This window comes from Piliocolobus tephrosceles, chromosome 10 (assembly GCF_002776525.5).
Source record: "Piliocolobus tephrosceles isolate RC106 chromosome 10, ASM277652v3, whole genome shotgun sequence".
Taxonomy (NCBI): domain Eukaryota; kingdom Metazoa; phylum Chordata; class Mammalia; order Primates; family Cercopithecidae; genus Piliocolobus; species Piliocolobus tephrosceles.
The window spans coordinates 127,980,132-128,004,554 of record NC_045443.1 but is presented as its reverse complement, the minus strand read 5'-3'; the positions used below and the strand labels follow the sequence as shown (position 1 = coordinate 128,004,554).

The 24,423-nt window shown below is 42.4% G+C and overlaps 1 protein-coding gene across 1 annotated transcript in view; it reads right to left on the bottom strand.

Moving 5' to 3' along the window:
- Window positions 1-24,423, bottom strand: part of PIWIL1 (piwi like RNA-mediated gene silencing 1) — a 34,614-nt gene that overhangs the window by 9,525 nt on the left and 666 nt on the right. The window contains exons 2-18 of the mRNA XM_023187249.3: window positions 20,877-20,966; window positions 20,443-20,554; window positions 17,989-18,114; window positions 17,291-17,505; window positions 16,812-16,933; window positions 15,710-15,790; window positions 14,454-14,651; window positions 13,923-14,034; window positions 9,072-9,198; window positions 8,694-8,811; window positions 8,027-8,141; window positions 6,579-6,766; window positions 6,121-6,193; window positions 2,251-2,451; window positions 2,030-2,133; window positions 463-533; window positions 155-308 (exon numbers count right to left, since the gene is read on the bottom strand). Coding sequence (XP_023043017.1) covers window positions 155-308; window positions 463-533; window positions 2,030-2,133; window positions 2,251-2,451; window positions 6,121-6,193; window positions 6,579-6,766; window positions 8,027-8,141; window positions 8,694-8,811; window positions 9,072-9,198; window positions 13,923-14,034; window positions 14,454-14,651; window positions 15,710-15,790; window positions 16,812-16,933; window positions 17,291-17,505; window positions 17,989-18,114; window positions 20,443-20,554; window positions 20,877-20,954 — 2,195 coding nt within the window. The 5' untranslated portion in view covers window positions 20,955-20,966. The remainder of the gene's footprint in view (window positions 1-154; window positions 309-462; window positions 534-2,029; window positions 2,134-2,250; window positions 2,452-6,120; window positions 6,194-6,578; window positions 6,767-8,026; window positions 8,142-8,693; window positions 8,812-9,071; window positions 9,199-13,922; window positions 14,035-14,453; window positions 14,652-15,709; window positions 15,791-16,811; window positions 16,934-17,290; window positions 17,506-17,988; window positions 18,115-20,442; window positions 20,555-20,876; window positions 20,967-24,423) is intronic.

Here is a 24,423-nt window from a genome sequence, read left to right as displayed (position 1 = left end):
AAAAATTTCCAATAGAAACTTCCCTCTGCCCTTCCCATTACCTCAAAGGCCCTACTGTCCCTATCAAGTTAGCTTCTCCCTTACCCTTTCATCTTGTGATGCTAATTTCAAAGATGTGCAGTTTTAGAAAATGCTTTACAATTTGCATGCTTACTTGTAACTTCTACCAATGGATTTTAGACAATCCAAAAACTGCGGCACTTCGTAGTTCACCAGTGTTTTGAGCTGGCCGTCTCCTACGCCATCACGGTACACGATGATCCGGCTGGGCATGTACTCATTGCAGCTATTCCAAGCCCTCAGAGCCGCTGAAACAGGCCAGAGAAGTTTTACATCAATTCATGCCTACAACACAACCAGTCTGTTCTTCCCCAATTCTGGGCACATCAGTAACACAGTTCAGGGTAATTTCTGGAAGACCCCAGGTTAGAGAGCAGAAAGGCAACCCCACAGGAGACTAACCTTGCAGGCAGACTTTGAGCCCATCTACCAGCTCCTGTCCTCTATCCTGAAATATGCAGCGTGAGAACCAGCTATTCAGAGAAAAACACAACTAGAATGAGAATGCAATTGTCTATCAATTTTCCTTTCTGAATGATTCTATATTTATTTCACTCTTAACAATCTGTCATCTTTGTAACTGCCTTAAAGACATCTGCTACCATCTCCAAATACTTTATAAAACCTTACACAGAGGGAGCGGGATACAGGAGATCCCGTATCAGCATCACAAACTGTGTCTGTTTTCAGTACAAATCACTACCATGATTCCAGCTGCTGGGGAGAAAATAGAATTTAGTTATAATACCCAGGGGTGCTGTCCAGGTTTATTACACCTAAATACACACAGAAGCACACTCATGGCTATGCTCTTGAGAAACCATTCATTGTAAGTTTCACTCTTCTAAAAGATAAAAGACCTTCAGCTCCATCCATCACCTCTAGCAAACTAATGCAGGAACAGAAAACCAAATACCACGGGTTTTCACTTGTAAGTGGGCGCTAAATGATGAGAACTCACGGGCACAAAGAGGACAACAGACACCAGGGCCTACTTGAGGGTGGAAGGTGGGAGGAGGGAGAGGAGCAGAAAAAAATAACTACTGGGTACTAGGCTTAGTACCTGAGTGATGCAATAACCTGAACAACAAACCTCATGACATGAGTTTAGCCATGTAACAAACCTGCACATGTACCCCTGAAACTAAAAGTTAAAAATGAGAAAAGACCTTGAAACATATCCATTACTAATGTCAACAACTAATATGCCTTCAATTTTCATATATTACTATTCTTGGCAATTCCCTTAGTTCCAAGAAAAGCACTGAAAAATAATGTTATCATGTTGAAATACAAGTGACTGGGTAAACCAAAGTGGTTTTTCTACATGAAAATGTGACACTACATTTCAGTGGCCAGTAAATATTATTAAACAAATACATTTTATTTTTATTTATTTATTTATTTATTTTCGAGACAGAGTTTCGCTCTTATTGCCCAGGCTGGAATGCAGTGGCACGATCTCGGCTCACCGCAATCTCTGCCTCCTGAGTTCAAGCGATTCTCCTGCCTCAGTTTCCCGAGTAGTTGGGATTACAGGCATACCACCACCATGCCTGGCTATTTTTGCATTTTTAGTAGAGATGGAGTTTCTCCATGTTGGTCAGGCTGATCTCAAACTCCCAACCTCAAGTGATCTGCCCGCCTCAGCCTCCCAAAGTGCTGGGATTACAGGCGTGAGCCCACACCCAGCCTAAACAAATACATTTTTAGAGAGAGTCACATTTAACAAGATGTACTTGTCAATACATATGACAAAAAAAAAAAAATATCTGAAATGCAGTTTGACTAACATAGGATGAAGGTCGTTCAAGAGCTAATGTAGGTCATTATTTTTCTCTCCTAAATTTGTTGCCACGTATCATTGAGAAACTGGAAGGATAACAGCAAAGAATGAACACTACTCCTGAAGCTGCAGACCCCTGCTTGATGTCCTCGCTGCCACCCACAGTAGCCCAGTCCCACTCACCGGGTCATCCCTTCATTGATGCTGGCAACAAATCCTGCAATTGACCTCCGTCCAGCTGTGGTGTCGTGGTAACAATCAATGCCAACGATCATCGCTAGCTTCAGCTTGAATACAAACATGGTAAGTTTACATACAGCAGAGTACTAGCAACATTTAAAAAGTAAATCCATTTTCTTAAATACCAATTTTAAAACTGCATCTACCAATTAAATCAAACTCACGGGGATGTCCACCCTCCAAAGCTCTCCTCCCATCTTGCAATTCATCTGCAGGGCAATCTTTGTAGCAATGGCCATGACAGTTTGCTGTTTGCCTAAGGTTCGGGCCACCACACACTGACTTGGGGTAGGGCAATCTGTACACAGGTATTTTTTAATAGCATCATATTTGTCCTTCCGATTACTTGACAACAGACAGACAACCTAAAAACAAAGCATCCTCGTTACAAAGAATTAGGAGACAGATGATTAAGAGTAAGGGAGAGGACAGGAAACTAAACTCACCTGTGGAGTATCAAGGTCAAGAACATGATCATTTATTTTACTATTTACTTCAGCCACACAGCTAATCAGTAGGACATTAACAAATACTGCTCATCATGTTCAACTAAATAAACGTGTGTGAAGCAAATAAATCATGTTAAGCAAACTACGAGTCAAAACTGAATACTATTTAAACTTGAGAACTTAAATATGCTCTATGTAACCAGTGTGGAAAAATTTAGAGACAGAAAATAGGGTAATATAAGTTAGTGATAAGTGACAGGTAGACAAATCAAGGATTTTCTACAGTCTTAATTTACTCATGATTCACCTATGATCATAACTTGTAAGTTTTAAAGCTCTGGATTGAGAATCTGATCAAACTATGAACTTTCACAGGAGGTCCATGGACAATTTTGGGGACAAAACAGAGCGCCTGATCTAAGTGTACCCCTGCCCCAATTCTGGGCATCCAAGTTTAACTTTCTGGAGTTTTTTTGTTTTGTTTTGTTTTTGAGACGGAGTTTTGCTCTTGTTGCCCAGGCTGGAGTGCAGCGGCGCAATCTCGGCTCACTGCAATCTCTGCCTCCTGGGTTCCACTGATTCTCCTGCCTCAGCCTCCCGAGTAGCTGGGACTAGAGGTGCACACCACGCCTGGCTAATTTTTGTGTTTTTAGTAGAGATGGGGTTTCACCATGTTGGCCAAGATGTTCTCAATCTCCTGACTTGTGATCCGCCTGCCTCGGCCTCCCAAAGTGCTGGAATTACAGGCATGAACCACCACGCCTGGCCTGAATCTAGCTTTTAACTCACTGTCATGTTCTCCAATTTATGTTCCCAGATTCTTCTCTTCCCTTTCTATAGTGCCCAGCAAAATAGTTTTCCCACCTTGGGTGTTTCCGTTACCCAGATAACATAATAGATATCTGCTTATGGGATCTAAAGTGTGAGACGGAGTAAACTAATAAACACATTAGAAGCCAATTCATTTCTTAGGCTTACAGCAACACAGATGTATTGTTTATCATGAAATCTGTCTTTGCCAACTCATTGCAACGTGGCTGTACGAAAACTCAATGGGGCAGAAGAAACTCGTCCTAGCACTCGCTGCCCTACAACGTGCCACTGTCTTCAGAATGTTTCCCGTCAACTAGAAATGTACTTTCCATTTGTTTTAAAAAATAGCCAAGGATATACATGTCTAATAAAAATAATCAGTGAAATCGTTGAACTAATGATTATTCACATGCATGTCATTTTTCCCTTCCTACTTTACAATCATAATCACATAATAGTATAACCTATCATAATTTTCCTTACCACTTAACTTTTAATCTCATATTGTCATTCTATCTTTTGCAAGTTCCATGTTCCCTCAGCAGATTTGTGGCAATTTTATGCTACGGATATAAAAAGCAATAGGAATGTACTGAACTTCTACGTCTCACCCACTACAGTCCCAGGCTACTATTATCTTTGTGTGTCAGTTTTCTAACAATCATCAACCAACTCTGCTAAAAATAAGGAGAAGTGAAGTACTTGACTTGGAGATTTTATCAGGCAGAGCCCCACCAAAATAGATGGAATATTCAACCTGGACAAGTTGAGAGAACCTGAATAAAAGGACCACTTGTAAGACACCTTCCCCCACACCCAGGGGCTCATGGCAGCAAGAGCAGAGCAGGGAACGGTTATGGGAACAGGGCATGGGGGTGGAGAGTGCAAAGAACCCTCTGCAGGGGTCATGGCCTTTGGCCCGGCTGTGCTTTCACTTCTGCAAAGTCAATGTCTAAGCCCTACTCTTTCTCTTCCACTAGGGACCAGGAAGTCTTGAGGCCACAATTCCAAGTTCCTGGACAAAGACTGAATGGAAAGGAGATTCTAGAGCAAATGTGACTAAGATTTGGACAACTCCGGAGCTCCCTGACACTGAGTCTGCCTCTATTTTGCTGCCTTAAGCTGGGTGTGTGGACTTAAAAGGAAGACTATGACACTGCATCTCATGCTTATAAAGACTACATTCTAGATGCAAACTAAAAACAATAACCACGTCAATCTGATAGAATTTCAGGGTGGGGAGGAGTGTTAGAGAAGAGATGTAAGTTAGAAAGCTTGAAAGTTGAAAACTCTGCTAGGAAACACAAAGGCAAGTTTGAGAAAAGCGTGTCAGCAGTGTGTGCAGGGATGTGTGCAGGGATCTGAGAGAGAGGATGAGCAGGACGGCAGCCTGACCGCATCCAAAGCACTGCCATGGCGAACAAGGCCAGGCTGTCGTCGTACAACATGTTGGCGTCCGGAACACAGAAGGCCCCGTTCTCAGCGCTGGGGACACGACACGAACGAGGCAGATGGCCTTGCACTAGAAAGCAGTGTGCCAGAGTGACAGACAGCTTCTAACCAACCGTTTATAGAAAGCTGGACAAACAGTGAAGTCAAGACATACCTGAGAGCCTAAAAAACTAGTTTGAGAAAAGGTGTGTCATTTTCCCTTGAATAATTCAAAAAACTTACTGGGATTGGGAGAAACGAAGAGTTAACTCAGACTCACTGAGTTTGAGGAGCTGACTGGAACCAGCAGCAGCAACAGTGATTAACACGTCCTGGGCTACCAGGGAGGGGCCGGGCATGACAAGGCCATTAAACTTCAGAAGTGCTATGAGGGTTCATTACGATTATTACTACCACCCAAGTTTGTTCAGAAAAGGAAATAAAGCCAGAAGCACTTGATGAAGAGCAGGCAAATGGCTGAGCCGAGATGTGAACCCAGGGGTTTGATTTCAGAGTTTACCCTCTTAATAACTGTGCTACAGATTACAACAAAAGCAAAACCACAACACACACTTGCTGCACGTCCCCATAATTTCAGATCACCGACGAAAACCAGCCATCACTAAGTGGCTGCCATCATCTAATGTCCCCATCTCCAATTCCTAACCCTCTGCACATTCCCCATGCCCACGCCAGGCAGCGAGACTCTGGCAAACCGGCATATGGGCTTTTCGGGACTCAGTCCTCTCCTCCTGAGTCATCACTCACTCACCTGGACGGGTGGGTCAAGCACACACACAACAACATGTTTGCAGATAACAGGGGAAAGAGTTTAGAAGAGTGGTTGAATCTGTATCCTGACCCCTCGGGGTGACGTGGATGCACGTGGAAGCTGATAAGCTGCTGAGTGTCACTCAGGGCTCCCTGCTCTCTGTGACCCTGCTCTTCCCATACCTGGGACTAGGCTGTCTGGGGAGCTTCCATGTAATTACACAACCATACGTCTATGTGTGCCGAACAGCAGCTGATTTTGACTTTTGTGCTTTCCTGTATTTTCCAAATTTTCTAGACTAAGTAAAGCCTTTGAGTCTGAATAAATTAAAGATGGCTTTGTTTTTCTCCACTCCTTCCTCACCTTTTGCAGTGTGTAAACCAAGCTCCCAGGTACACAAGTAAAGCCAGCATTAGCTTAGCTACTTTATGGTTACAAAACATATTTTGTGCCTAGTTTGAGAACCTAATAACATTTGAAAAAAGAACCCCAAGTTCCAAGATATACAAATGCCCCCTCTAAAAAAGCTCTTTCACTGAAAACTGCCTATATGTCAATTAGCTACTTACTATCTGGGTGTCTGTTGTGACCTTTTGCTGTAAGACTCTTAAGTAGGCTTCAGTTCTATCATCCACTTCAATCCTAGAATGAAAGTACACAATCCAACATTCAGACAAAGTGACGACAAATGGACCATGCATAAACACTTTCCTATGTAACACACAAAACATTTCTGTATGGAACATGAAACCAAACACCGAGACCAGCCATTCATTCAAAGGGCTGTTTCTAATACAAACAGGAGCAATAGTTGAAGCAGGTTTGAGAAACTGTCTGACTTGGTTGTTTCTCCCACCCATTCTTAGTTATTAAAATGTATCTGTTTATCTACATTACAGGGAGCCATATCAAATCTTTCAATTAAAATAACGTTTGTATTTTTAATAGTTCCTTGGCTTTCGAGTTCCCACCCCCTCCAAATGACTGCTAAGCAATTCTCAGAGCAGAAATGATTTGATTAACTTACATTATTGCTTTTTTCATTTGCATGCCCATGGCTGGTGTAACTTTAAATAGATTTTGTATCAATGAATTGGCTGCTTCATAATTTCTTCGCGTATAGATCAACAGCCAGTTATCTAGTGGCTTAACACTAATTAATGGTGCACCTCTTGTTTCTTTTGACCAATCTGCAAATTGTGGATTGTAATCAAACTAGAAGAGAGTTCAGACACACTGTCAATTCCATTGTAAGTTCTCAATCATCAAGCCAAAAAATCTTCAATAATTCTACCCCGGCATATTTTGAAACTCAGTGTACTACTCTCATACATGAATTAAAGGGACAGAGAAAATGTCCTCGGTAGGGGCAGAGTCTAAAACGTATCCAAAGGATGATGGCAATTTTATTTAAAATACACTCATACTAATAGCTGCTCCTCAAACGCTTACTTGGACCAGGTCCTTCCCTAAGTGCTTTAGTTTCATTCTCCTTAATCTTTTCAAAAATCTTACAAGTATAGCTACTCTTTTCTTCATAATGAAAATATTAAAAAATAAGGCTTTGAGAGTAAAGTAACTTGACTGAGGTGTTACATGCCACAAGCAAGCTACAAAAACATCTGACAGCAAGACAGACAGTGAAATAAACGCGAGGCACAGCACCCGAGTGCTGGTCATCACAGGGAGCAGCCCGGTGTCTTCTGCGTGTCCTGGCCACCTCCCTGACTGGCCTCATGCAGGGGATAGCATAAACGATGCAACCAGAATATTAAGTTACATTGTGAGATCACTGTTCACAGTACATTTCAAAGGCAGGAAGGACACCATTTTCTAAAAAAAAAAAAAAAAAAATTAAAAATGTTGGCACTTCACAGTGCTTTAATTACACTAAAAATAGTTTTAGAATACTTGCTTTTCCTTTTCTGAAAATGAAACATAAAAGGTATCATAATAATTAATACATTATCTCTATAAACAAATGGTCCAGGCCAATCAAATCAGGGATTTTCCATCATTTTCATGGCAGTCAAAATACCAACCCAAGCAGATAGTTAGGATTCTACACTTTAGCTCAAGTTATTGGAAAAAAAAAAAAAAAATCAAACCACTTTTTAGCTAAGTCTTACAGATTATTTTTGAGGACCAAGCTACAGGCTCCACATTCTCTAGGGCTTCCACGTTTTCTCCTCCTGGGGTGTACCTATTTCTGAGGTCCTGGGCTGCTCACGTGGGTTGATAGAGAGTGGATGTGGAAGGGGAGAAGAGAAAGGTGAGGAAAAGATCATTTCTGGCATGGAACTAAGTTATTCCCACTTGCTTTATTGTGATCTGACCCAAGTCTCACTTGATTGCCAACTTTAAAAACTGCCTTACTAGGAGCTTGCAGTGAGCTGAGATTGTGCCACTGCACTCCAGCCTTGGAGACAGAGTGAGATTCCGTCTCAAAAACAAACAAACAAAAAACTGCCTTACTGTTTTTCCACCTTGGTGAATCTTTTCTGTTTGCAAAATTCTTCCTGAGAAGGACAATAAGTTGGAATCAAAGCTCAAACCCCAGTCTCGAAGCTCCCTTTGAACATTATCGTTTCTGTAAATTTAACACATTTACATGGCACTAAACAAAGAGACACAGCAAAAAAAAACCCAGTCAAACAGATAACCCACTCCAGCCTACAACACATTCCAATGTCGCTGTCAGGGTTAAGGCACTGGTGAGAATGCCAGCCAGCACAGGAGCATGATCATCCTTCTCTCACCACCCTCAGGCTTCTCTTCATGACATTCTTTAACTTAAAATTCTGATGCCCAAACTTTCTCCCCATCAAAGGAAACCCCTTGATATAACAAAGATAGAAAAAAGATCTGACCAGAAACATCTCCTTTTTCAGTTCTGTTACCTTTTTCTAACAGAAGAATGAGAAAGACTACATGCTACGAAGTTTAACTTCATTATTTCCTGAGGAATACGTGAGGTATAGGTAGCCTTGCTTAGAAACACCAAGAACAACCCCACCCCAAATACTACAGATACAAAAGGAGAAAGTTACTTTCTGCCACCCCCTCAAAAGATACCCCTCAAAGCCACATAAAATACTAAACCAAAAACGGAAACCATGCCCCAGTGAAATCAGTGACTTACTTATGAATGTAATCAATGAGTCTTCCCACTTCACGCTGCCTTTGCTCTGGAGTTAGTCTTGTATGAACGGCTAAGTCTTTCATCACATTAAAATCATTACGCATTTTATCAGTGAGGCCTTTAAATCAGATTTCAAGGCACAGGTTAAAGAATTAATAATCAGGTCTAGATTTCAAGGCACAGGTTAAAGAATTAATAATCAGGTCTAAATAACTGGAACACAGGGTGATGGTGACTGCGAATCCCCAGGAGGCAAAGCAGTTTCAATAAAAGGTTTTCGGGGAAAGGGAAGGGGAAGTAAAGGGATGTCTGAAGACTCCTAGGAAAGAAAGGGTAAATCCAGTGGCTTCCTTCCGAGTAAATGAAATGCAACAGTACCTGTAAGATAGCAGAGTTCAGGAATGAGCATGGCAGGCCCTGGCAGTGTCCCTCCGGGGCCCCGCCTTCTCTTGGGCTGGCTGACCAAGACGGGCTGCTTCAAGTCGGTGATCTCTTGGTTGTATTGCTGTTCAAGAGAGGAGAGGGTCGCGGGTTACAGCAAATGCCTCGAGTAGTATCTCAGCGGGCAAAAGGGGTTTCATTTTTCTAAAAAGTAAAGAACTGATCCAATAGCAAGGCTGATAATAGCTCCAGAGTAAAGTTTTAAAAAGCATTTTTTAGCCTTCTTAAAACAGAGGTTGTGATTTCTGTGCTCTACCGACTGCCCCATCCTTTTCCTAAAACCTGTGATGGTCCAGGAGAGTATGGTTCTGAGTCCGGACTTGGTTAGTCACAGTTCTCGTTGCTCAATGCTTTATTTCTTGGTTTAGAAACAGCAGTCTGTGTAACTCTGCATCTTCACCACAGGGTGATTCCTCTAAAACTATTTTCTGTTATTGTGAGAACTTGCTTTTGAAAGCAGTCTCACTGTGAGACTAAAGAGGGGGAGGGAAGAATGCTACAGGGCATTTTTACTCAGAAAGAGTGTTTATAATATCTTGATATTTTCAAGAAGTCAAATTTCGATTAAGAAGTATTAAGTTGGCCAGGCGCGGTGGCTCAAGCCTGTCATCCCAGCACTTTAGGAGGCCGAGACGGGCGGATCACGAGGTCAGGAGATCAAGACCATCCTGGCTAACATGGTGAAACCTCGTCTCTACTAAAAAGTACAAAAAAAAACAGCCGGGCGAGGTGGCGGGCGCCTGTAGTCCCAGCTACTCGGGAGGCTGAGGCAGGAGAATGGCGTAAACCCGGGAGGCGGAGCTTGCAGTGAGCTGAGATCCGGCCACTGCACTCCAGCCCGGGAGACAGAGCGAGACTCCATCTCAAAAAAAAAAAAAAAAGAAGTATTAAGTTTCCCCATATAAAATCACTGCCCAAAATAAGTGTTTAGTGTTTACAATTTGTAAAACAACAAAAAATGACATTCGTGATTTTTTTTTTTTTTTTTGAGATGGAGTCTCGCTCTGTTGCCCAGGCTGGAGTGCAGTGGTGCAATCTCGGCTCACTGCAACCTCTGCCTCCTGGGTTCAGGTGATTCTCCTGCCTCAGCCTCCCGAGTAGCTCGGACTACAGGCATGCACCACCGTGCCTTGCTAATTTTGTACTTTTAGTAAAGATGGGGTTTCGCCACATTGGCCAGGCTGGTCTCCAACTCCTGACTTCAGGTGATCCGCCCGCTTTGGCCTCCCAAAGTGCTGGGATTACAGGTGTCTGTCACCACACCCAGCCAATATTCATGATTTAATGTTCTCAAAAGATGAGTTCTCTGGCCTCCAGCTCAGCTCTGCAGTTCTAGAACCATGTCAGACTTCGAGTTTTCTTCGCTACAGGTTCTGGTCCTGTGTTTCAAAGATCCTCTTCCCTACCATATCCTGTATCTTGCTGAAAACAGATTTTCTTAGCATCCTGCTTAATTCAGATCCAGCTTTTTTTAAATAATAATAAAAAAAAAAACCACACAGCTCCACCGGGCACACCAGAAGAACAAACCACACAGCTCCACCGGGCACACCAGAAGAACATCATCACAGCATGTCCTTAGTCTGTCTCTCATCAACAGACTAAGGGTACTTGTATATTTCTTATTCCTAGCATATGACAAGGTCCTGGCCACCTACTACAAACCCTTAAGAATTAAGAAACCATGAATTCTAGCCTGTTCTCGACTTGTTCTGTATAGAAGCAACCATCCAGGAAAGAAGTTAATTTTCTCATTTCAAATAAGAAAATTGTAAGTAGAAGAACACTCATATCTGACCTCTGCTTCACGTAGCTATATGACCTATTTTATCATACGTTTTAAAATGAGGAGTCTGGGAGCAGTTACCCTCCACACCACTTGCAAACACACACAGTGAAAGTGTGGTCGTAATTTCAGAAGTGTGCCCTCTCTCACCCTATTTTACCCAAGGCCTTAAGTGCATGGTTCCTGATACAGAACTTGCACTCACACTGCCCCACCCCTGCCACTTTTCATCTTCTTAGGGTTGAAACAGCCTGTCATTCATTCATTCCTTTATTTATTTGAGACAGAGTTTCGTTCTGTCGCCCAGGCTGGAGAGCTGTTGTGCGATCTCAGCTCACTGCAACCTCTGCCTCCCGGGTTCCAGCGATTCTCCTGCCTCAGCCTCATGAGTAGCTGGGATTACAGGCACCCACCACCACATCCAGGTATTTTTTTGTATTTTTAGTAGAGATGAGGTTTCACCATGTTGGCCACGCTGGTCTCATACTCCTGACCTCAGGTGATCCGCCTGTCTCGGCCTCGCAAAGTGCTGGGATTACAGACATGAGCCATCGCGCCTGGCCCTGTCAATATTTTTAAATATTTTCCTCTACACCTGAAAAAACAGCTCTCTCATTTTTATTAGACATTTACTGTTAAACATTTTATTTTAAAAACCAACTATGACCTTCTCTTCCAAACACCCTTCCTTCTTCTACTGTTTCCTAGATATTATCTTTAATCCCAAACCATCACTTACTACTAAAACTGCATTTCTACCAGAAAATCTAAGAATGTTTTCTTTTAAATATTTCAACATCAACCTCTTTCATTAATTATTTCTACTACAGACAGCTGATTATCCCTGATTTCCAGAGAAGTCTTCCCTACAGAAAGAAGCTGACCTGAGATCTCAAACACAAGCATACAGGGTGTGTCCAACAGAGGGGACACAGCCCTATGTTTAGTCTAAGGGTATAGTGGGGGACACGCCATGAGAATAAAGCAGCAGGCAGAGTCTCACGGAGAAAGACCACCACACTTCACAAGACACAGGGTCGCGGGCACCACATCATTTCTAGGGGGAAGGGGAAGAAGAAGAACAGATGGGTACGAGTTGATTTATCACAAGGCAGAGGAAACAAATACTAAGAGACTAGTTAAATGAATTATAAAAATAGGGCCTGGACAGGAGATGCCAGTCATTTAGAAAAGGAGAAAAATGAAGGCAATTCAGATAACAAGGTGAATGATGGGTCTGGACAAAGAGGGAGTACTAGGAGGCAGGGGAAGGTGCAGAGATCTGACGTGTGACTCATCCACCATTTTTTTATTCAAATATCTGACAGCCTACTTAGGCATGGGGTATATAAACCACAAAATCTCTCGCCTCTGTCCAAGTTACCTTCTCTGCATTGATCAAGAGCACCGAGTAGGGGCCATGTTGGGAGGACAGAACACATTCAACATTGACAACATAGGAGAGGTATCTTTGAGTCATCCAAATACTTAGAACAACCAGGCAGCTAAGCTTAGACAAGTCTAGGCTGGAACTGGAAGTCTGGGGATTCTTAACATTTCATGCCTGAAGCCTGGGCAGAGGAGACTGGAAATCGCCTAGGGAGTGAACATATAGTAAAAGGGGCCTGGGCAGAGCTCATAAGTATGATAACACGTAAAACACCACTTACAGGAGGATGAGCTGCCACAGGACACTCAGTACCAGTCAAGGAAGGGGAGAGGTTCCACTGACCTTGCTTCAGGTTTAAATCACATTTTCAGCTGATGTTTCCTTCATATTTGCTGTTGATATATACCAACTTCTACCAACCCTGAGAGTGACTACTAAAATTAACGACAGAAAAATGCCACAACTCATTCCTCACAGTAACCTCTGACACCCAGAGGGATCCAGGTTATGCATGGTTGGAGTCCTCAAGCAGTAAAGAGGCTGAAAACAGTGGGAGGAAAGGCATGCGGAAATGACCACTGGCTGTTTTCATCTTGCCAGGAATAAGGTCAGCCCTTCATGCAGCATCTCATAGAATCCCTCCCTCCGCAGTGGCTTATGTTTTTAGTCACAGCCGAGCAGCTGGACAGCAGCACACACACCTTTCCAAGGCCGCTGGTAAGATGCACACTTTCCATGCAAAACACGAATACTTTTCATATTTAAGCTAATTTATCCAAATTTTTAGAAACAGGAAATACTCTATTTAAAGTAGAACATGTGAAATGTTAGCAATTCAAAGACAAGTTTTGAGATTTTAATTGATAGTTTTCTAGAAATAATTTTCCTGCAATTTTAACATATCAAATGGAATGTGACGTTCTAAGGATTTGGGGACCAGATCTGCTCATCTCTGAATACTAAAACAATGTTGGCATGCATTCCTATATAAACAGTTTAATTTCTTCTAGTCAACAGTTGTTCTTTCTTGCTATTTGCCTTTGATGGTCTTTTCAAAACTAGAATCATCTCTTTAAAAGCTGTTTTAGATGATCGCCCAAAAGATCAGTCTTTTGTAAATCAAAAGTTAAGAGTTATAACCCACAGGCAGCAGATTTAGCAGAAATGATACTGAAGGTTCCAAGATCTTTAATTCCCACCCCTGTCCAAGGTGAAATTAAGTGAAATGTTGATTATGGAGGGAGAGACAGTATGGCAAGCTCTTACTTCCCACTGCTTACCACCTGTTATCCAACCTACTTGTCCACCATAGGCTTCAATTCAAATGTAAGCTTTCATTCTACTGGAAAAAGTGAACCAGGACAGGGCACTTCTCATTATGTGAACTGTACCAAATAAAAAGAGGCATTTTAATAATCTGATCATGAATAAAATTACGCTGTGATTGCCCTAACAAATACATTTACACACAGCTTTAAAAGCAACTTGTTGCAAATGTGCAATAAGTGTTAGAGAATTCTACCAAAGATATTTTGGATTTCTCCTAAGATTCAACTATTTCCGTAAGATCTAACTACTTCATATGAAAAAGATAACACCACTAGCATCTTACCTTCCTGTAGTATTCTAGGAAGCTGATTTCAGAGCCGTCGGCTTTCTTAAAGGTACTCTTGGGATTCTGGTCCCAGTCAATATCATCCACTCTGTACGTTTTATTGTTATACCTAGGGATCAGTTGAGATTTGACTGCATTTGATGGAAATGTGAAGAACTAATATTAAAAAGAAAGACTAGACAGCATGTATTCTCTAAAATTTCAAATCACCTGGGTATATACAAAGTTATGGAAAAAGAAAGAAACAGGATTTCTTACAGACTCTGCCAGATGGATGGGGGAAGTGACTAAATTACTAACAGAAAATAAAATAGTTTAAAAGGATGAAAATCACTAGCTATTTGTCCTCTCCAGATGAGTTATGTTACCCCCAGAACTATGATCCTGGGAAAAGTGAAAAATACCATCACGTTTTGTGCTATTCCCACCACTCAACTTGAAACACTATTTCTTAACATTGTAGAATTACAAAGCCACAATACTTTAAGACTCACAAAAATTATTTTGCATTTTAAAAAGCAGTCTTACTTGGTAAGAACAACTAAACCTATTAGTTCTTTGGAAACTTGTTCTTGAAATTTATGTTCTTCTGTCTGATGATAAAAGTTGAACATGAAATCCAAAACAGTCTCACTTCGAAGCACTTTATGGCTAACGTCAGTGCAGAGCATAATGCTGCTTTCATACTGAAGGATGGAAGTAGTGAAGCCAGGCCAAATCACCAACCTGTCAGGCAAGATGGGGGTCAAGAAGAACCTCTCCACATTCAAACACATTCTGCACACACTAAGTTGCGTTTTCACTTTTATTAACCGGGTCTAAACTGTAAGTTTTTGAATGAATCGATTTCCTTATTTCTAGGATTTACATGGTTCCAGCTTTAAGATCTTCAATATTATAATAATTGTATAAGTTTCATTTTAAATGAATGTACTAACTTTAATCAACTATTCATTACAGTGGTCTAAGACTTTAAAAAACTGCCAATCTAATTGAAAGCACCTACAATTACTATGATAAACTTAAACCCGTTGGGCTGCAATATTTTATTTCTTTTTTATTTATTTCTTTAGACAGAGTCTTGCTTTGTCACCCAGGCTGGAGTTGGCGTGATCTCGGCTCACCGCAACCTCCACCTCCCGGGTGTAAGCACTTCTCTGCTTCAGCCTCCTGGTTAGCTGGGATTACAGGTGCCTGCCACCACACCCAGCTAATTTTTGTATTTTTAGTAGAGACAGGGTTTCACCATCTTGGCCAGGCTGGTCTAGAACTCCTGACCTCGTGATCCACCCACTTTGGCCTCCCAAAGTGCTGGGATTACAGGCATGAGCCACCGCACCCAGCCTTTTATTTCTTAGTTCAACTTTAGATTCAAGGGGCACATGTGCAGGTTTGTGACATGGGCATATTGCACAATGCTGAGGTCTGGGTACGAAAGGTCCCGTCACTGAGGTGGGGAGCATGGTACCCAGCAGGCAGTTTTTCATTTGGGCTGCAATCTTGATACACCACATTAACTGATTATTTTTATTACCTAAGGGCAAAAATACAAACTTAGCACTGGACAACTATGTATTCTTCCCTAGTGACAGGTAAATTACGTGTTTTTTAAAAAAACCCAAATATTCTGGGATGTCTCCTCATTATTCAAGTTAAATAGTCACATAATGTGACGGGTGGCATTAACAGTCACTGTAGTAAATTCGACCATTTCAAATTAGGTGATTATCTCAAAAGCTTGTAATTAAGCCTAAGGAATACTAAACTTTCCACTTCATACAAACCTGTGACTTGGAATATCAATTGGGTCATTTGGGTTATAATAATTTCGTCCAATTTGTTGCAAATTCATGATTTTCAAAAGCCTAGAAATTGAAAGGTCAGAATAGTGAATAATGATAAATATCTCCAATACGGCAATCAGAACAGCATGTTGTTTAGAGCAGGGGTTGGCAAACTGTGGTCTGTAGCCAGGCCAAATCCAGCCTACCTGCTGTTTTTTATGGCCTATGAGTTAACAATGGTTTTCAAATATCCTTGAGGTTGGAAAAAATAAAAGATTATTTCATGACACATGAATTATCTGAAATTCAGATTTTAGCATCCACCAATAGTTTTACTGGCACACAGCCATGACCGCTCACTTACACACTGTCTCTGGCTGCTTCGGTGGTCCAGCAGTAGAGCGGAACAGCTGCAAGAGATGACATGGCTTTCAAAGCCTAAGATGTTTACTGTCTGGCCCTTTGCAGAGAGAAGTTTGCCAACCCCTCATTTAGGGAAAAATAATCTACCAGTTACATTAACTGAAAATGAGTATTTATCACAATGAATTGTCCTATCAGTGTCAGTTATCACTAACTTAAATTAATACAAGTATTATGCCCCATTATTCTCACGAAAATTTCAGCCTCATCCGGATTGTTTCTCTTCCCCCTCAAAACATAAAAATTTTTGCAGACCATGTGCCTTGCTTTTGGATTGGGAATATGTGGTATGTACCCTGAAAGCAAATTATCCAGCACGCAGTGGATCTCCCGTGGTGGAACGAACGAGCTGAACTCTGCCCTCCTCCTGACCAAGGACCCACCGTGGGGAGCAGGAACACCAAGTCTGCAATATCCTCACTCTCGAGGATATGAGTGTCTGAACACAAGCTCAGACAGCATTTGAAGTCAACAGAATTAGGGAAGGAAAGGCAGGATACTTGCTTAAAGCAAATAGATGAATTTTCTATCAGTAGATAGAAGTTACTGCAATACAGAGAAACCCACTAATCTCAGCCAATGTCGAAAATCTAGGAGACTTGAATGCAGATGACCAATGTACAATTATTTCAACTTTGCTGGTTTTCCTCTTAATAAAATGTTGAAATAAAACACATACCTCCTGAAAATAATATTATAGAACTGCAAACAAGTTGGTGATGTAGGTGGAAGTTCATTTGTTAAAGTGATCGTTATCCTCACATCCTCTCCGTTCCGGGTCTTACTAAAAACTTCAGTAACCTGAAGCCAGAGAGGTGGAAAACTCAAACTTTAAATCCTTAAAGGACAACTATGCCCAATCACAGACTGCTTGCTTAATAAGGCAACACTGAAAACTATAAAATGTTTCGACTGGATTTTTTTTTAAATGGCTCTGAGAAAAAGAGTGGCTAAGTGTATTATAATTCAGTTGTGATCATCAAGTTATCCAGACAAATCTGACAATACTACAATAATGCCAAAGTACCCTATGTGTTTATTCCAAGTCATATCAGACAGGAGACTCCTGGGGTCTCTCTAAAAGCCATGTGAACTATCTTACATTGTAGTAGTTTTGCTTTGAAGTGGAAATCCCCCATCTCCCTTTTGCCAAATAACCTTTTGCTGTAGTCTTTTAGGTAAAAATAATATTGTTCCATCAAAAGCATGACACTTTCCAATGAGATCCTCATGCTGAAAAAGAAGAGCTGAACGGAGTCTTCTGGCTTCCATCAGTGGGTTATAGTCAATATGATACTGATACAAGGCCCACTGGGGACGGGATGTCAGTCGGAAATGGTTAGTGCTTAACCTCACTATGATGCCTGAAGAACCTGGAAAAGCAAGTTATAGTCAATTAACAAAATATCAAGTTTATTTTTCCTTGAAACCTTTCCTACCATGACAAGGCAGGCACAGTTCTGTAAACCAAGGCTAAGAGCAGCAGACAGCATCTGACTTTGGAGACCACTAGTCTTATCTCTTTAGGTGAATTTCTAAAGAAGCATACATTCAGAAACAAATCTTCCTTAGACTAAGTAATTTACAAATAATTTTGCAACAAAACCAACCAAATCTCTTCATGGCAAAGAGTTTTGAAAGTGATCTATTAATATTTAATGAGATGACGTTTCAAAATGTGCAGTTAAAGATATTATCTATAACCTATGTCATCAATACCAAAAGAAACAGAGAGAGGAAAATGCAAAAGCCATGCAGGATCCTTGACCAAATAAATACCTAAACTAAAGTGCCTCAATTCACTGTCCTGTGTACTTGAGATGTCATCTCAAAAAACGTATTCTTAATTAACCTACCTGTTTTTGATTCTTTAACATGGTCTAGGTTCTGCCTTGTATTCACACCAAGATCATGAAAATCTCTACGACGACCTCCTCTCTCTGCTAATGATAACTCCTGAAATCCAGCAGATATCTGGAGTTCTTAGAAGAAAAATTATCTACTTGAAATAAAGCACGAAATAAAGGATGACAACATTAACTCCCACAGTGCTAATATACATAATCCAAAGGATACTGAGGTGTAGAAGACGATGCGTAAAACAATCCTATCAACATGTTTTCGATATCTGCCAGCCTAACGAGAGAATCGTTTCCTATTTATAACTTCACTCATAAAGGCCTTCTTGTCACCGTCCCGGGAAGTTGCAGATGCACCCTTTCAAGAGATGTATACCTTGAAAAGATCAAGCCGGCGGGACTGTGGTGCGAGAGTGCAGGAGCATATGTTTGCTGACTGGGAAAATATTTTTCTGTATTGTAAGTCTAATAACTATCTAAAGGTCTTCATGTATTTTCTACAGTCTGTCATGATGCAATTACAGCTACAGAAATTGGTGGTTTAGAGGGTTTAAATCTGTAACCTGGATTAGAAAACTTACATCTAAAATGCAGCTTCCTCACTACCTGATTCCATTCAGAATCAGAAGAATGAATTGCTGCACCTGCACATATTCTCTGGCCATGACATGCATCTCATACTGGTAATAGGTAATAAGCTCGTGATTAATCAGTTTATGCTTAGTGCTACAAGCTGTGGTTATAAGAAGCTAAATTATTCAAGTCATTTGATTTGCTGAAATTATACAATTATCTTAGATCAACAATATGATGTGAGCCAAAAAACCAATATGAACTTTGTAGTCAAGTGTTAACATTCCAGCTGTCAATTAATAGGCATGTTATCTTTTGTAACAGAGATTACCAGTCGACTATCCAATAACCAATCCCTCATTCTTTAAAAAAATTCTATTTCGGGAATAATATACTTAAATAGACCAAAATTTCCACCCTCCCCATGGTTAGGGATGGCCTAAGAGACTTAAGCAGAAATTGTAGGATGACACTTTTGGAAAAATTCCATAAGAGGGCCAATAGCTGACTAGTAACTTTTGTACTTCCTGCCCCTTTGCCCTGCCCATGGAGCCTGGAATCTGGATCTGGCAGGCAGGGCTCGAATACAGAAGTTCTGAACCAAACAGAGGTCTTAATTATGGCAGTCATGGGCCCAGGACAAAAGAACAAAAAGATCCGAGTCCAGTTCTCTTCTGACCACAAACACCAGAACTGCCTACTTTCTAGACTTCCTCAGAGAAATAACAGTGGCTTAAAACATTTCAGTTCTTGCTGTACTTTGGAAACCAGTTATTTAACATGAGCATCAATTCCTTCACCTGAAAAATTGAGAATAAGCATCACAGGCATGCAATAAGTTTTAAATATCACATCTAAAGCACTTTAAAAGGTGCTTCCATGTTAGTTTCTGTACCTCATGATTTGGAGGGGGCTCTACCTAAAAATCCTTTAAATATGTAACTGTTCATATTTGTCTCTCTCAGTGAGCTTTTTATCCCAGAGACTTGGTTTAAAGTATTGATGGCACTGGGTGAGTAACTACACTAAATCATGCATACTGAATCCAACCTGATGACACTGAAGGGTCATAAAGGCTGATTTTTTTCCTTAAAAACTTTTGTCTTGAAAAATTTGATTCTGGATGCAAAAATCCATGCCAGTTTCTGAATAAAAACAATGATGAAATCTGTTCTGCTTGAGATATACAGTACTGCTATGACACTGAGCCAAAGCTTGATTTTGTCACTCGAAGAGGACAGATTTCAGAACGGACAAGACTGGGAACCTTGCTAATTCCCCGTTCCATGCAGCTCCCAGAGTGATTTATTTCAAACACAAATCAGAGCTCACGCCACTGTGCTGTTTAAGAACCTTTCGGTGCATCCACATCCCCTTTACAGAAGGAAAATCAAGGTCCAAACAATGTCTAATTGGCAATAATCTGTTAAACGTATATTAATTTCTACAATACAATAGGTACTTGAGCATTTACTGTGACAAGCAATTCTAAGGTATAATCTACAAAGAGCAGTGAGAGATGACAAAACAGGGCCTTCATTTGTTATCCCACATATTAGTTAATGGTCACAGTGATCTTTACCTCTACAGGTAGACACCACCTTGTTACAGATAGGGAACTGTTTCATAGAGTTAAATTTGAAATCCTGAGTAACCATTTTCTTTTTATGTCATTTACTGGTGAAGACTGATACATAGAATGTTTAAGAAATTAGATTTAAGTATTTTCCTCAATTGTATTTGCGTGTTATGGCAACACTGTAAGGAAATGTTTCTTAAACAGTTTCAGCACAAATTTTTGTACCAAGTTTTAATTCAATAAAATTTGCTGCATATGTTGAACACAGTTGTTAAGACTTCCTGTTACTTCCTCTTCACCTTGTGACTTGGCTGTTCCTCCGACTGTTCCTCTCTGCCGTCCACGGCCAAATAATTCCCCCTCTGCTGGTGGCTGCTGAGACCTAGGCTGAATATAACCAGGTTGCTGACTCTGTAGTTATATAAAAATAAAGAACATTCTTTTTGTCAAGCGGTCACAGACACCAGAGAAAATGTCTAGTCTTAAGTCTCAGGAATTCAACCAACACCTATCTAGATTAATAATCAAATATTTTATTCTTAAAAAGAAATTTGAGAGAAGAGTCACCAAATAAAGTCACGAATCAGCTTCTAATATCCTGAGGAAACAGGACATGATCTGCCTTGCTTACTCCCTATATCCTTCCCAGCACAGTTTTTAGTTTATTTTCAACAGCCTAGGCTGATCAAGATTCAAGGACATTTTCTGTAGTCAGAAATGGTGAAACACTTACAGCAGTGGAGCCCACCAGCGGCGCTGTCTCCTGACCGCGGGCCCTTCCTCTGGCTCTGGCTCTGGCTCGCCCAGTCATTGTTTTCTATTTCTGGAGAGGAAACAATCCTGAAGACAATACTCAATGGAGGCAACCGCATTTGACCATTTCTACATGTTACTTTAAACTTCTTTGAGATTCAAAAGTAAGCTCCCCAGGCAATTAGTATGTATCCTTCTAATCTTTAATGACAGTTTTTTAACGTAACATTCCTACATTCAACAAACTCAGTTGCCTACCTTGCACTGGGCACTGCTGTAGGGCCAAAGGGGAAAATGTATTTTAATAGAAGACTTAGTTTTTCATTTGGATTATTTATTATAAACAGACTTAGGAGGAGAAAGTGCTGAAAGAATTAACATGCTGGTGGCTGGTTCTTTCTTTCCCATTTGGAGATACACATACGCGCGCGCGCGCGCACACACACACACACAAACAGGGCACTTGTGGCAAGTGTCCCGCCAGGCCCCTTAGATAATCCTTCTGCATACATAATGAGTTCTCCTGGATCTTCCCAGAGTTCCATGTGTGGCTTACGCTGAACATACCCAAAGTAGTATCTCTTCTACCTCATGTCCCATAATCTCATTCTTGGGGAGTGGCATCACCACCTACGTTGTATCTACATAAAAAGAATGGAGTCATTGATTTCAAAACTACTTTATTTCTCCTACATCTGCCGGGACCATTCTCCCCATTTCTTGAACATCATGGTGGCACTAAGTGCTTCCTGTGAGCTGGGATCAGCTTTGGGCTCAGCTATGACAGCCTCTCACCCTCGCCGCTGTAGTATATACAGTGTCATCAGGCCATTAAGCGTAGAGGCCTCGGAGCTCAACTGCCTGAGCCCAACTCCTTCATATTTTAGACACCGTGAGAAAATGACATAGCTTGTGACTCTGTCGAATGGTTGGAATAACCTACTGCACAAATCAATGGTGAGGATCAAATGAGAACTCACACTGGCCTCTGGTGAGCAGTCAACAAACATTAGCCCTAATGGAAAGGGCAGGTAAAATCATAACTCCACGTGTTAAGAAGTGTGATGAAGGAAATAAGCAGAATGTTCTTACCAAAAAGAAAGTAGGAACTGATTTAAATCCCGAAGAGGCCTGCCTCTAACAAGACTTAAGCTGAAATGGAGAATCAGGAATTGGAAAGTAGGGTGGTACCAGTCTTCCACACAAGCGGCAACAACCCACACAGAAGTGCTTGAATTGGATGCAGAACCAAAAGACGCCCAGTGGGACTGGAAAGGGAAGGAACAAGGGGAGCAGAGGAATTCATGTGGGCAGGGAGTGGACTGCTCAAGGTCCTGCAGACAGCTTGGATACTCAACACATGAGAAATCATCAAAGGTTCTACATGGGGCAGGCCATGACATCATTTACCATCACTCTGCCTTAAGTCACGTTATCTTTTTCATCCTTGGAATTTTAACAGCTTCTAAAATTCTTGGCTTCATGATCTTCACAGAAAGATAAATCTAATGCCATTTTTCAGTTTTAAAAACCTCTGACTTCCTATTGTATTTTACAGGATTAAAGCAAACATTCACCGTATAAGACGACCCCTACTCTAAACCAGCAATTTCCAAAGGAGTTTACACAAGACAATCCGCTGAGGTGCCAGCATGTTACAACTAACTTTAAACCTCATGTTAAACTGCTTTATATTTATTTTATAATGTGTGCATCATGACAATGCTTACGTATGCATACTCAATTTACACACTGGGCACACTGGTGCATGAAAGTCTCTTGCCGATAATCCACAGGCAGCGTCCCTAGCCCGCCGGCCATGGACCCCTGTGGGAATCAGGCCACACAGCAGGAGGGGAGCAGCGGCAGCAAACATGACAGCCTGAGCTCCCCTCCCGTCAGATCAGTGGAGGCATCAGATTCTCCTAGGAGTGTGAACCCTACTGTGAAGTGGGCGTGCCAGGGATCTGGGCTGCATGCTCCTGATGAGAATCTAATGCCTGATAATCTGAGGTGGAACCGTTTCATCCTGAAACCATCCCCTACCGGTCAGTAGGAAAATTGTCTTCCACGAAATCAGTCCCTGGTGCCAAAAAGATTGGGGACTGCGGATCTAGAAATCGGTCTGAAAGCACCTGCCTGAGACTCCAGCAAACGTTCCTTGCTTCCCATCACAATCAATTCCGTGACTTACCCTATACCACGGCACAGTCTCTCCTAAAAAAAAAAAACAAGCCTCACCCTCCTCTGAAACCACAAGAATCCAGTGAACCACTTAAGGACCAGCTCGCAGGCCATCCCTTGCCCCCTTCTCTGAAAGCCGTTTCCCCGGCGTGACCACGGTCACCCTACTACACGGTAACCTGCTTTCTCCCTCTGCACATCCCTGCACTCCATAGCTTCTCCAACTAGGCTGCGAATGACAATTGACGCCTTTGCACCCAGACGGCCGCTTGACACCTTACAAACAATGGTGTGACATAGTGATAAAAAAACACGGATGAGCTGAACTCTCATCTCAGCAGGAAATGCAGTTCTCAAAGCCTGTTCCCTGACAGGCAGCATCCGGACTGGCTGGTAACAGAAGTTACAGGGTGGGGGAGCGGTTCTCAGCCCTCGCGAGTTAGAAGCCGGCTGGAAGCAGCCCTCCAGCTGATTCTCATCATCTCCAGGGCCTGAAACCCAGGGCGGCGCGTTGTGCTGGTCACTAAATACCTGGGGGGCCCAGCGCTCTACGTCCAGGTTTCCCAGCACAACTCTGGTTTTCAGCTTTATCTCCTTCCAGTCTCAAAACCACCTCAGTCTGGATATCGAATTCTTAAAGTCAGAAAACAAGTGTGTGCTTCCAATAACCACACTTGCTGGAAATCACACGCCCGATTCATTACCAGCTCTGCCAAAGACTCTTCCACCTAACAACATCCCTCCGGCGCTGAGCTCAGGACCACGCCATGCACGTGGGAAACACCACCGCGCCACACGCCTAAAAACCGTTGGGCGGTACATTCTATGCCAGCGGGGTCTCTCTGGCCACAACTTAAAAACGAAAAGGAAAGCGGGCAGAGAACACGCTGCGCAGGGGTCCAGCAGGCTTTACCCTGGAGGCCGCAGGGGCTGAAGACAGCGAGAGCATCTATCCCGGGAGCTCCCAAGGCCCCCGCCGCCCCTTTCCCGCCACAGGTGCCAGGGGCCCGGCCGCCAGCACCCGCGAGAACCCCGGAGCCTCGCAGAGCCCGGCCCTTGCGGTCGCCGCCTCACTTGCGGTCCTCCGGGGCTCCGTCCTCTTCCCAACGTCCGGCTCCCAAGGCTCCCGGGGACGCAGCGCAGCGGCTGCAGACGCGGGAAACGGGCTCGCCCTCCGCAGGGATCGCTTCCCGTGGCCGCGTGGGTCCTGCAGGGCTCCCGGGTCCCCGCAGTTTCAGGCACTGGCGCCACTGCGGCGACCTCTGTCCCCGACCCCCCCCCCCCCCGCACCTGCGGCCTCGCCCCCGCACCCCGGCCCCTGCACCCCCCGCACCTGGGACCTC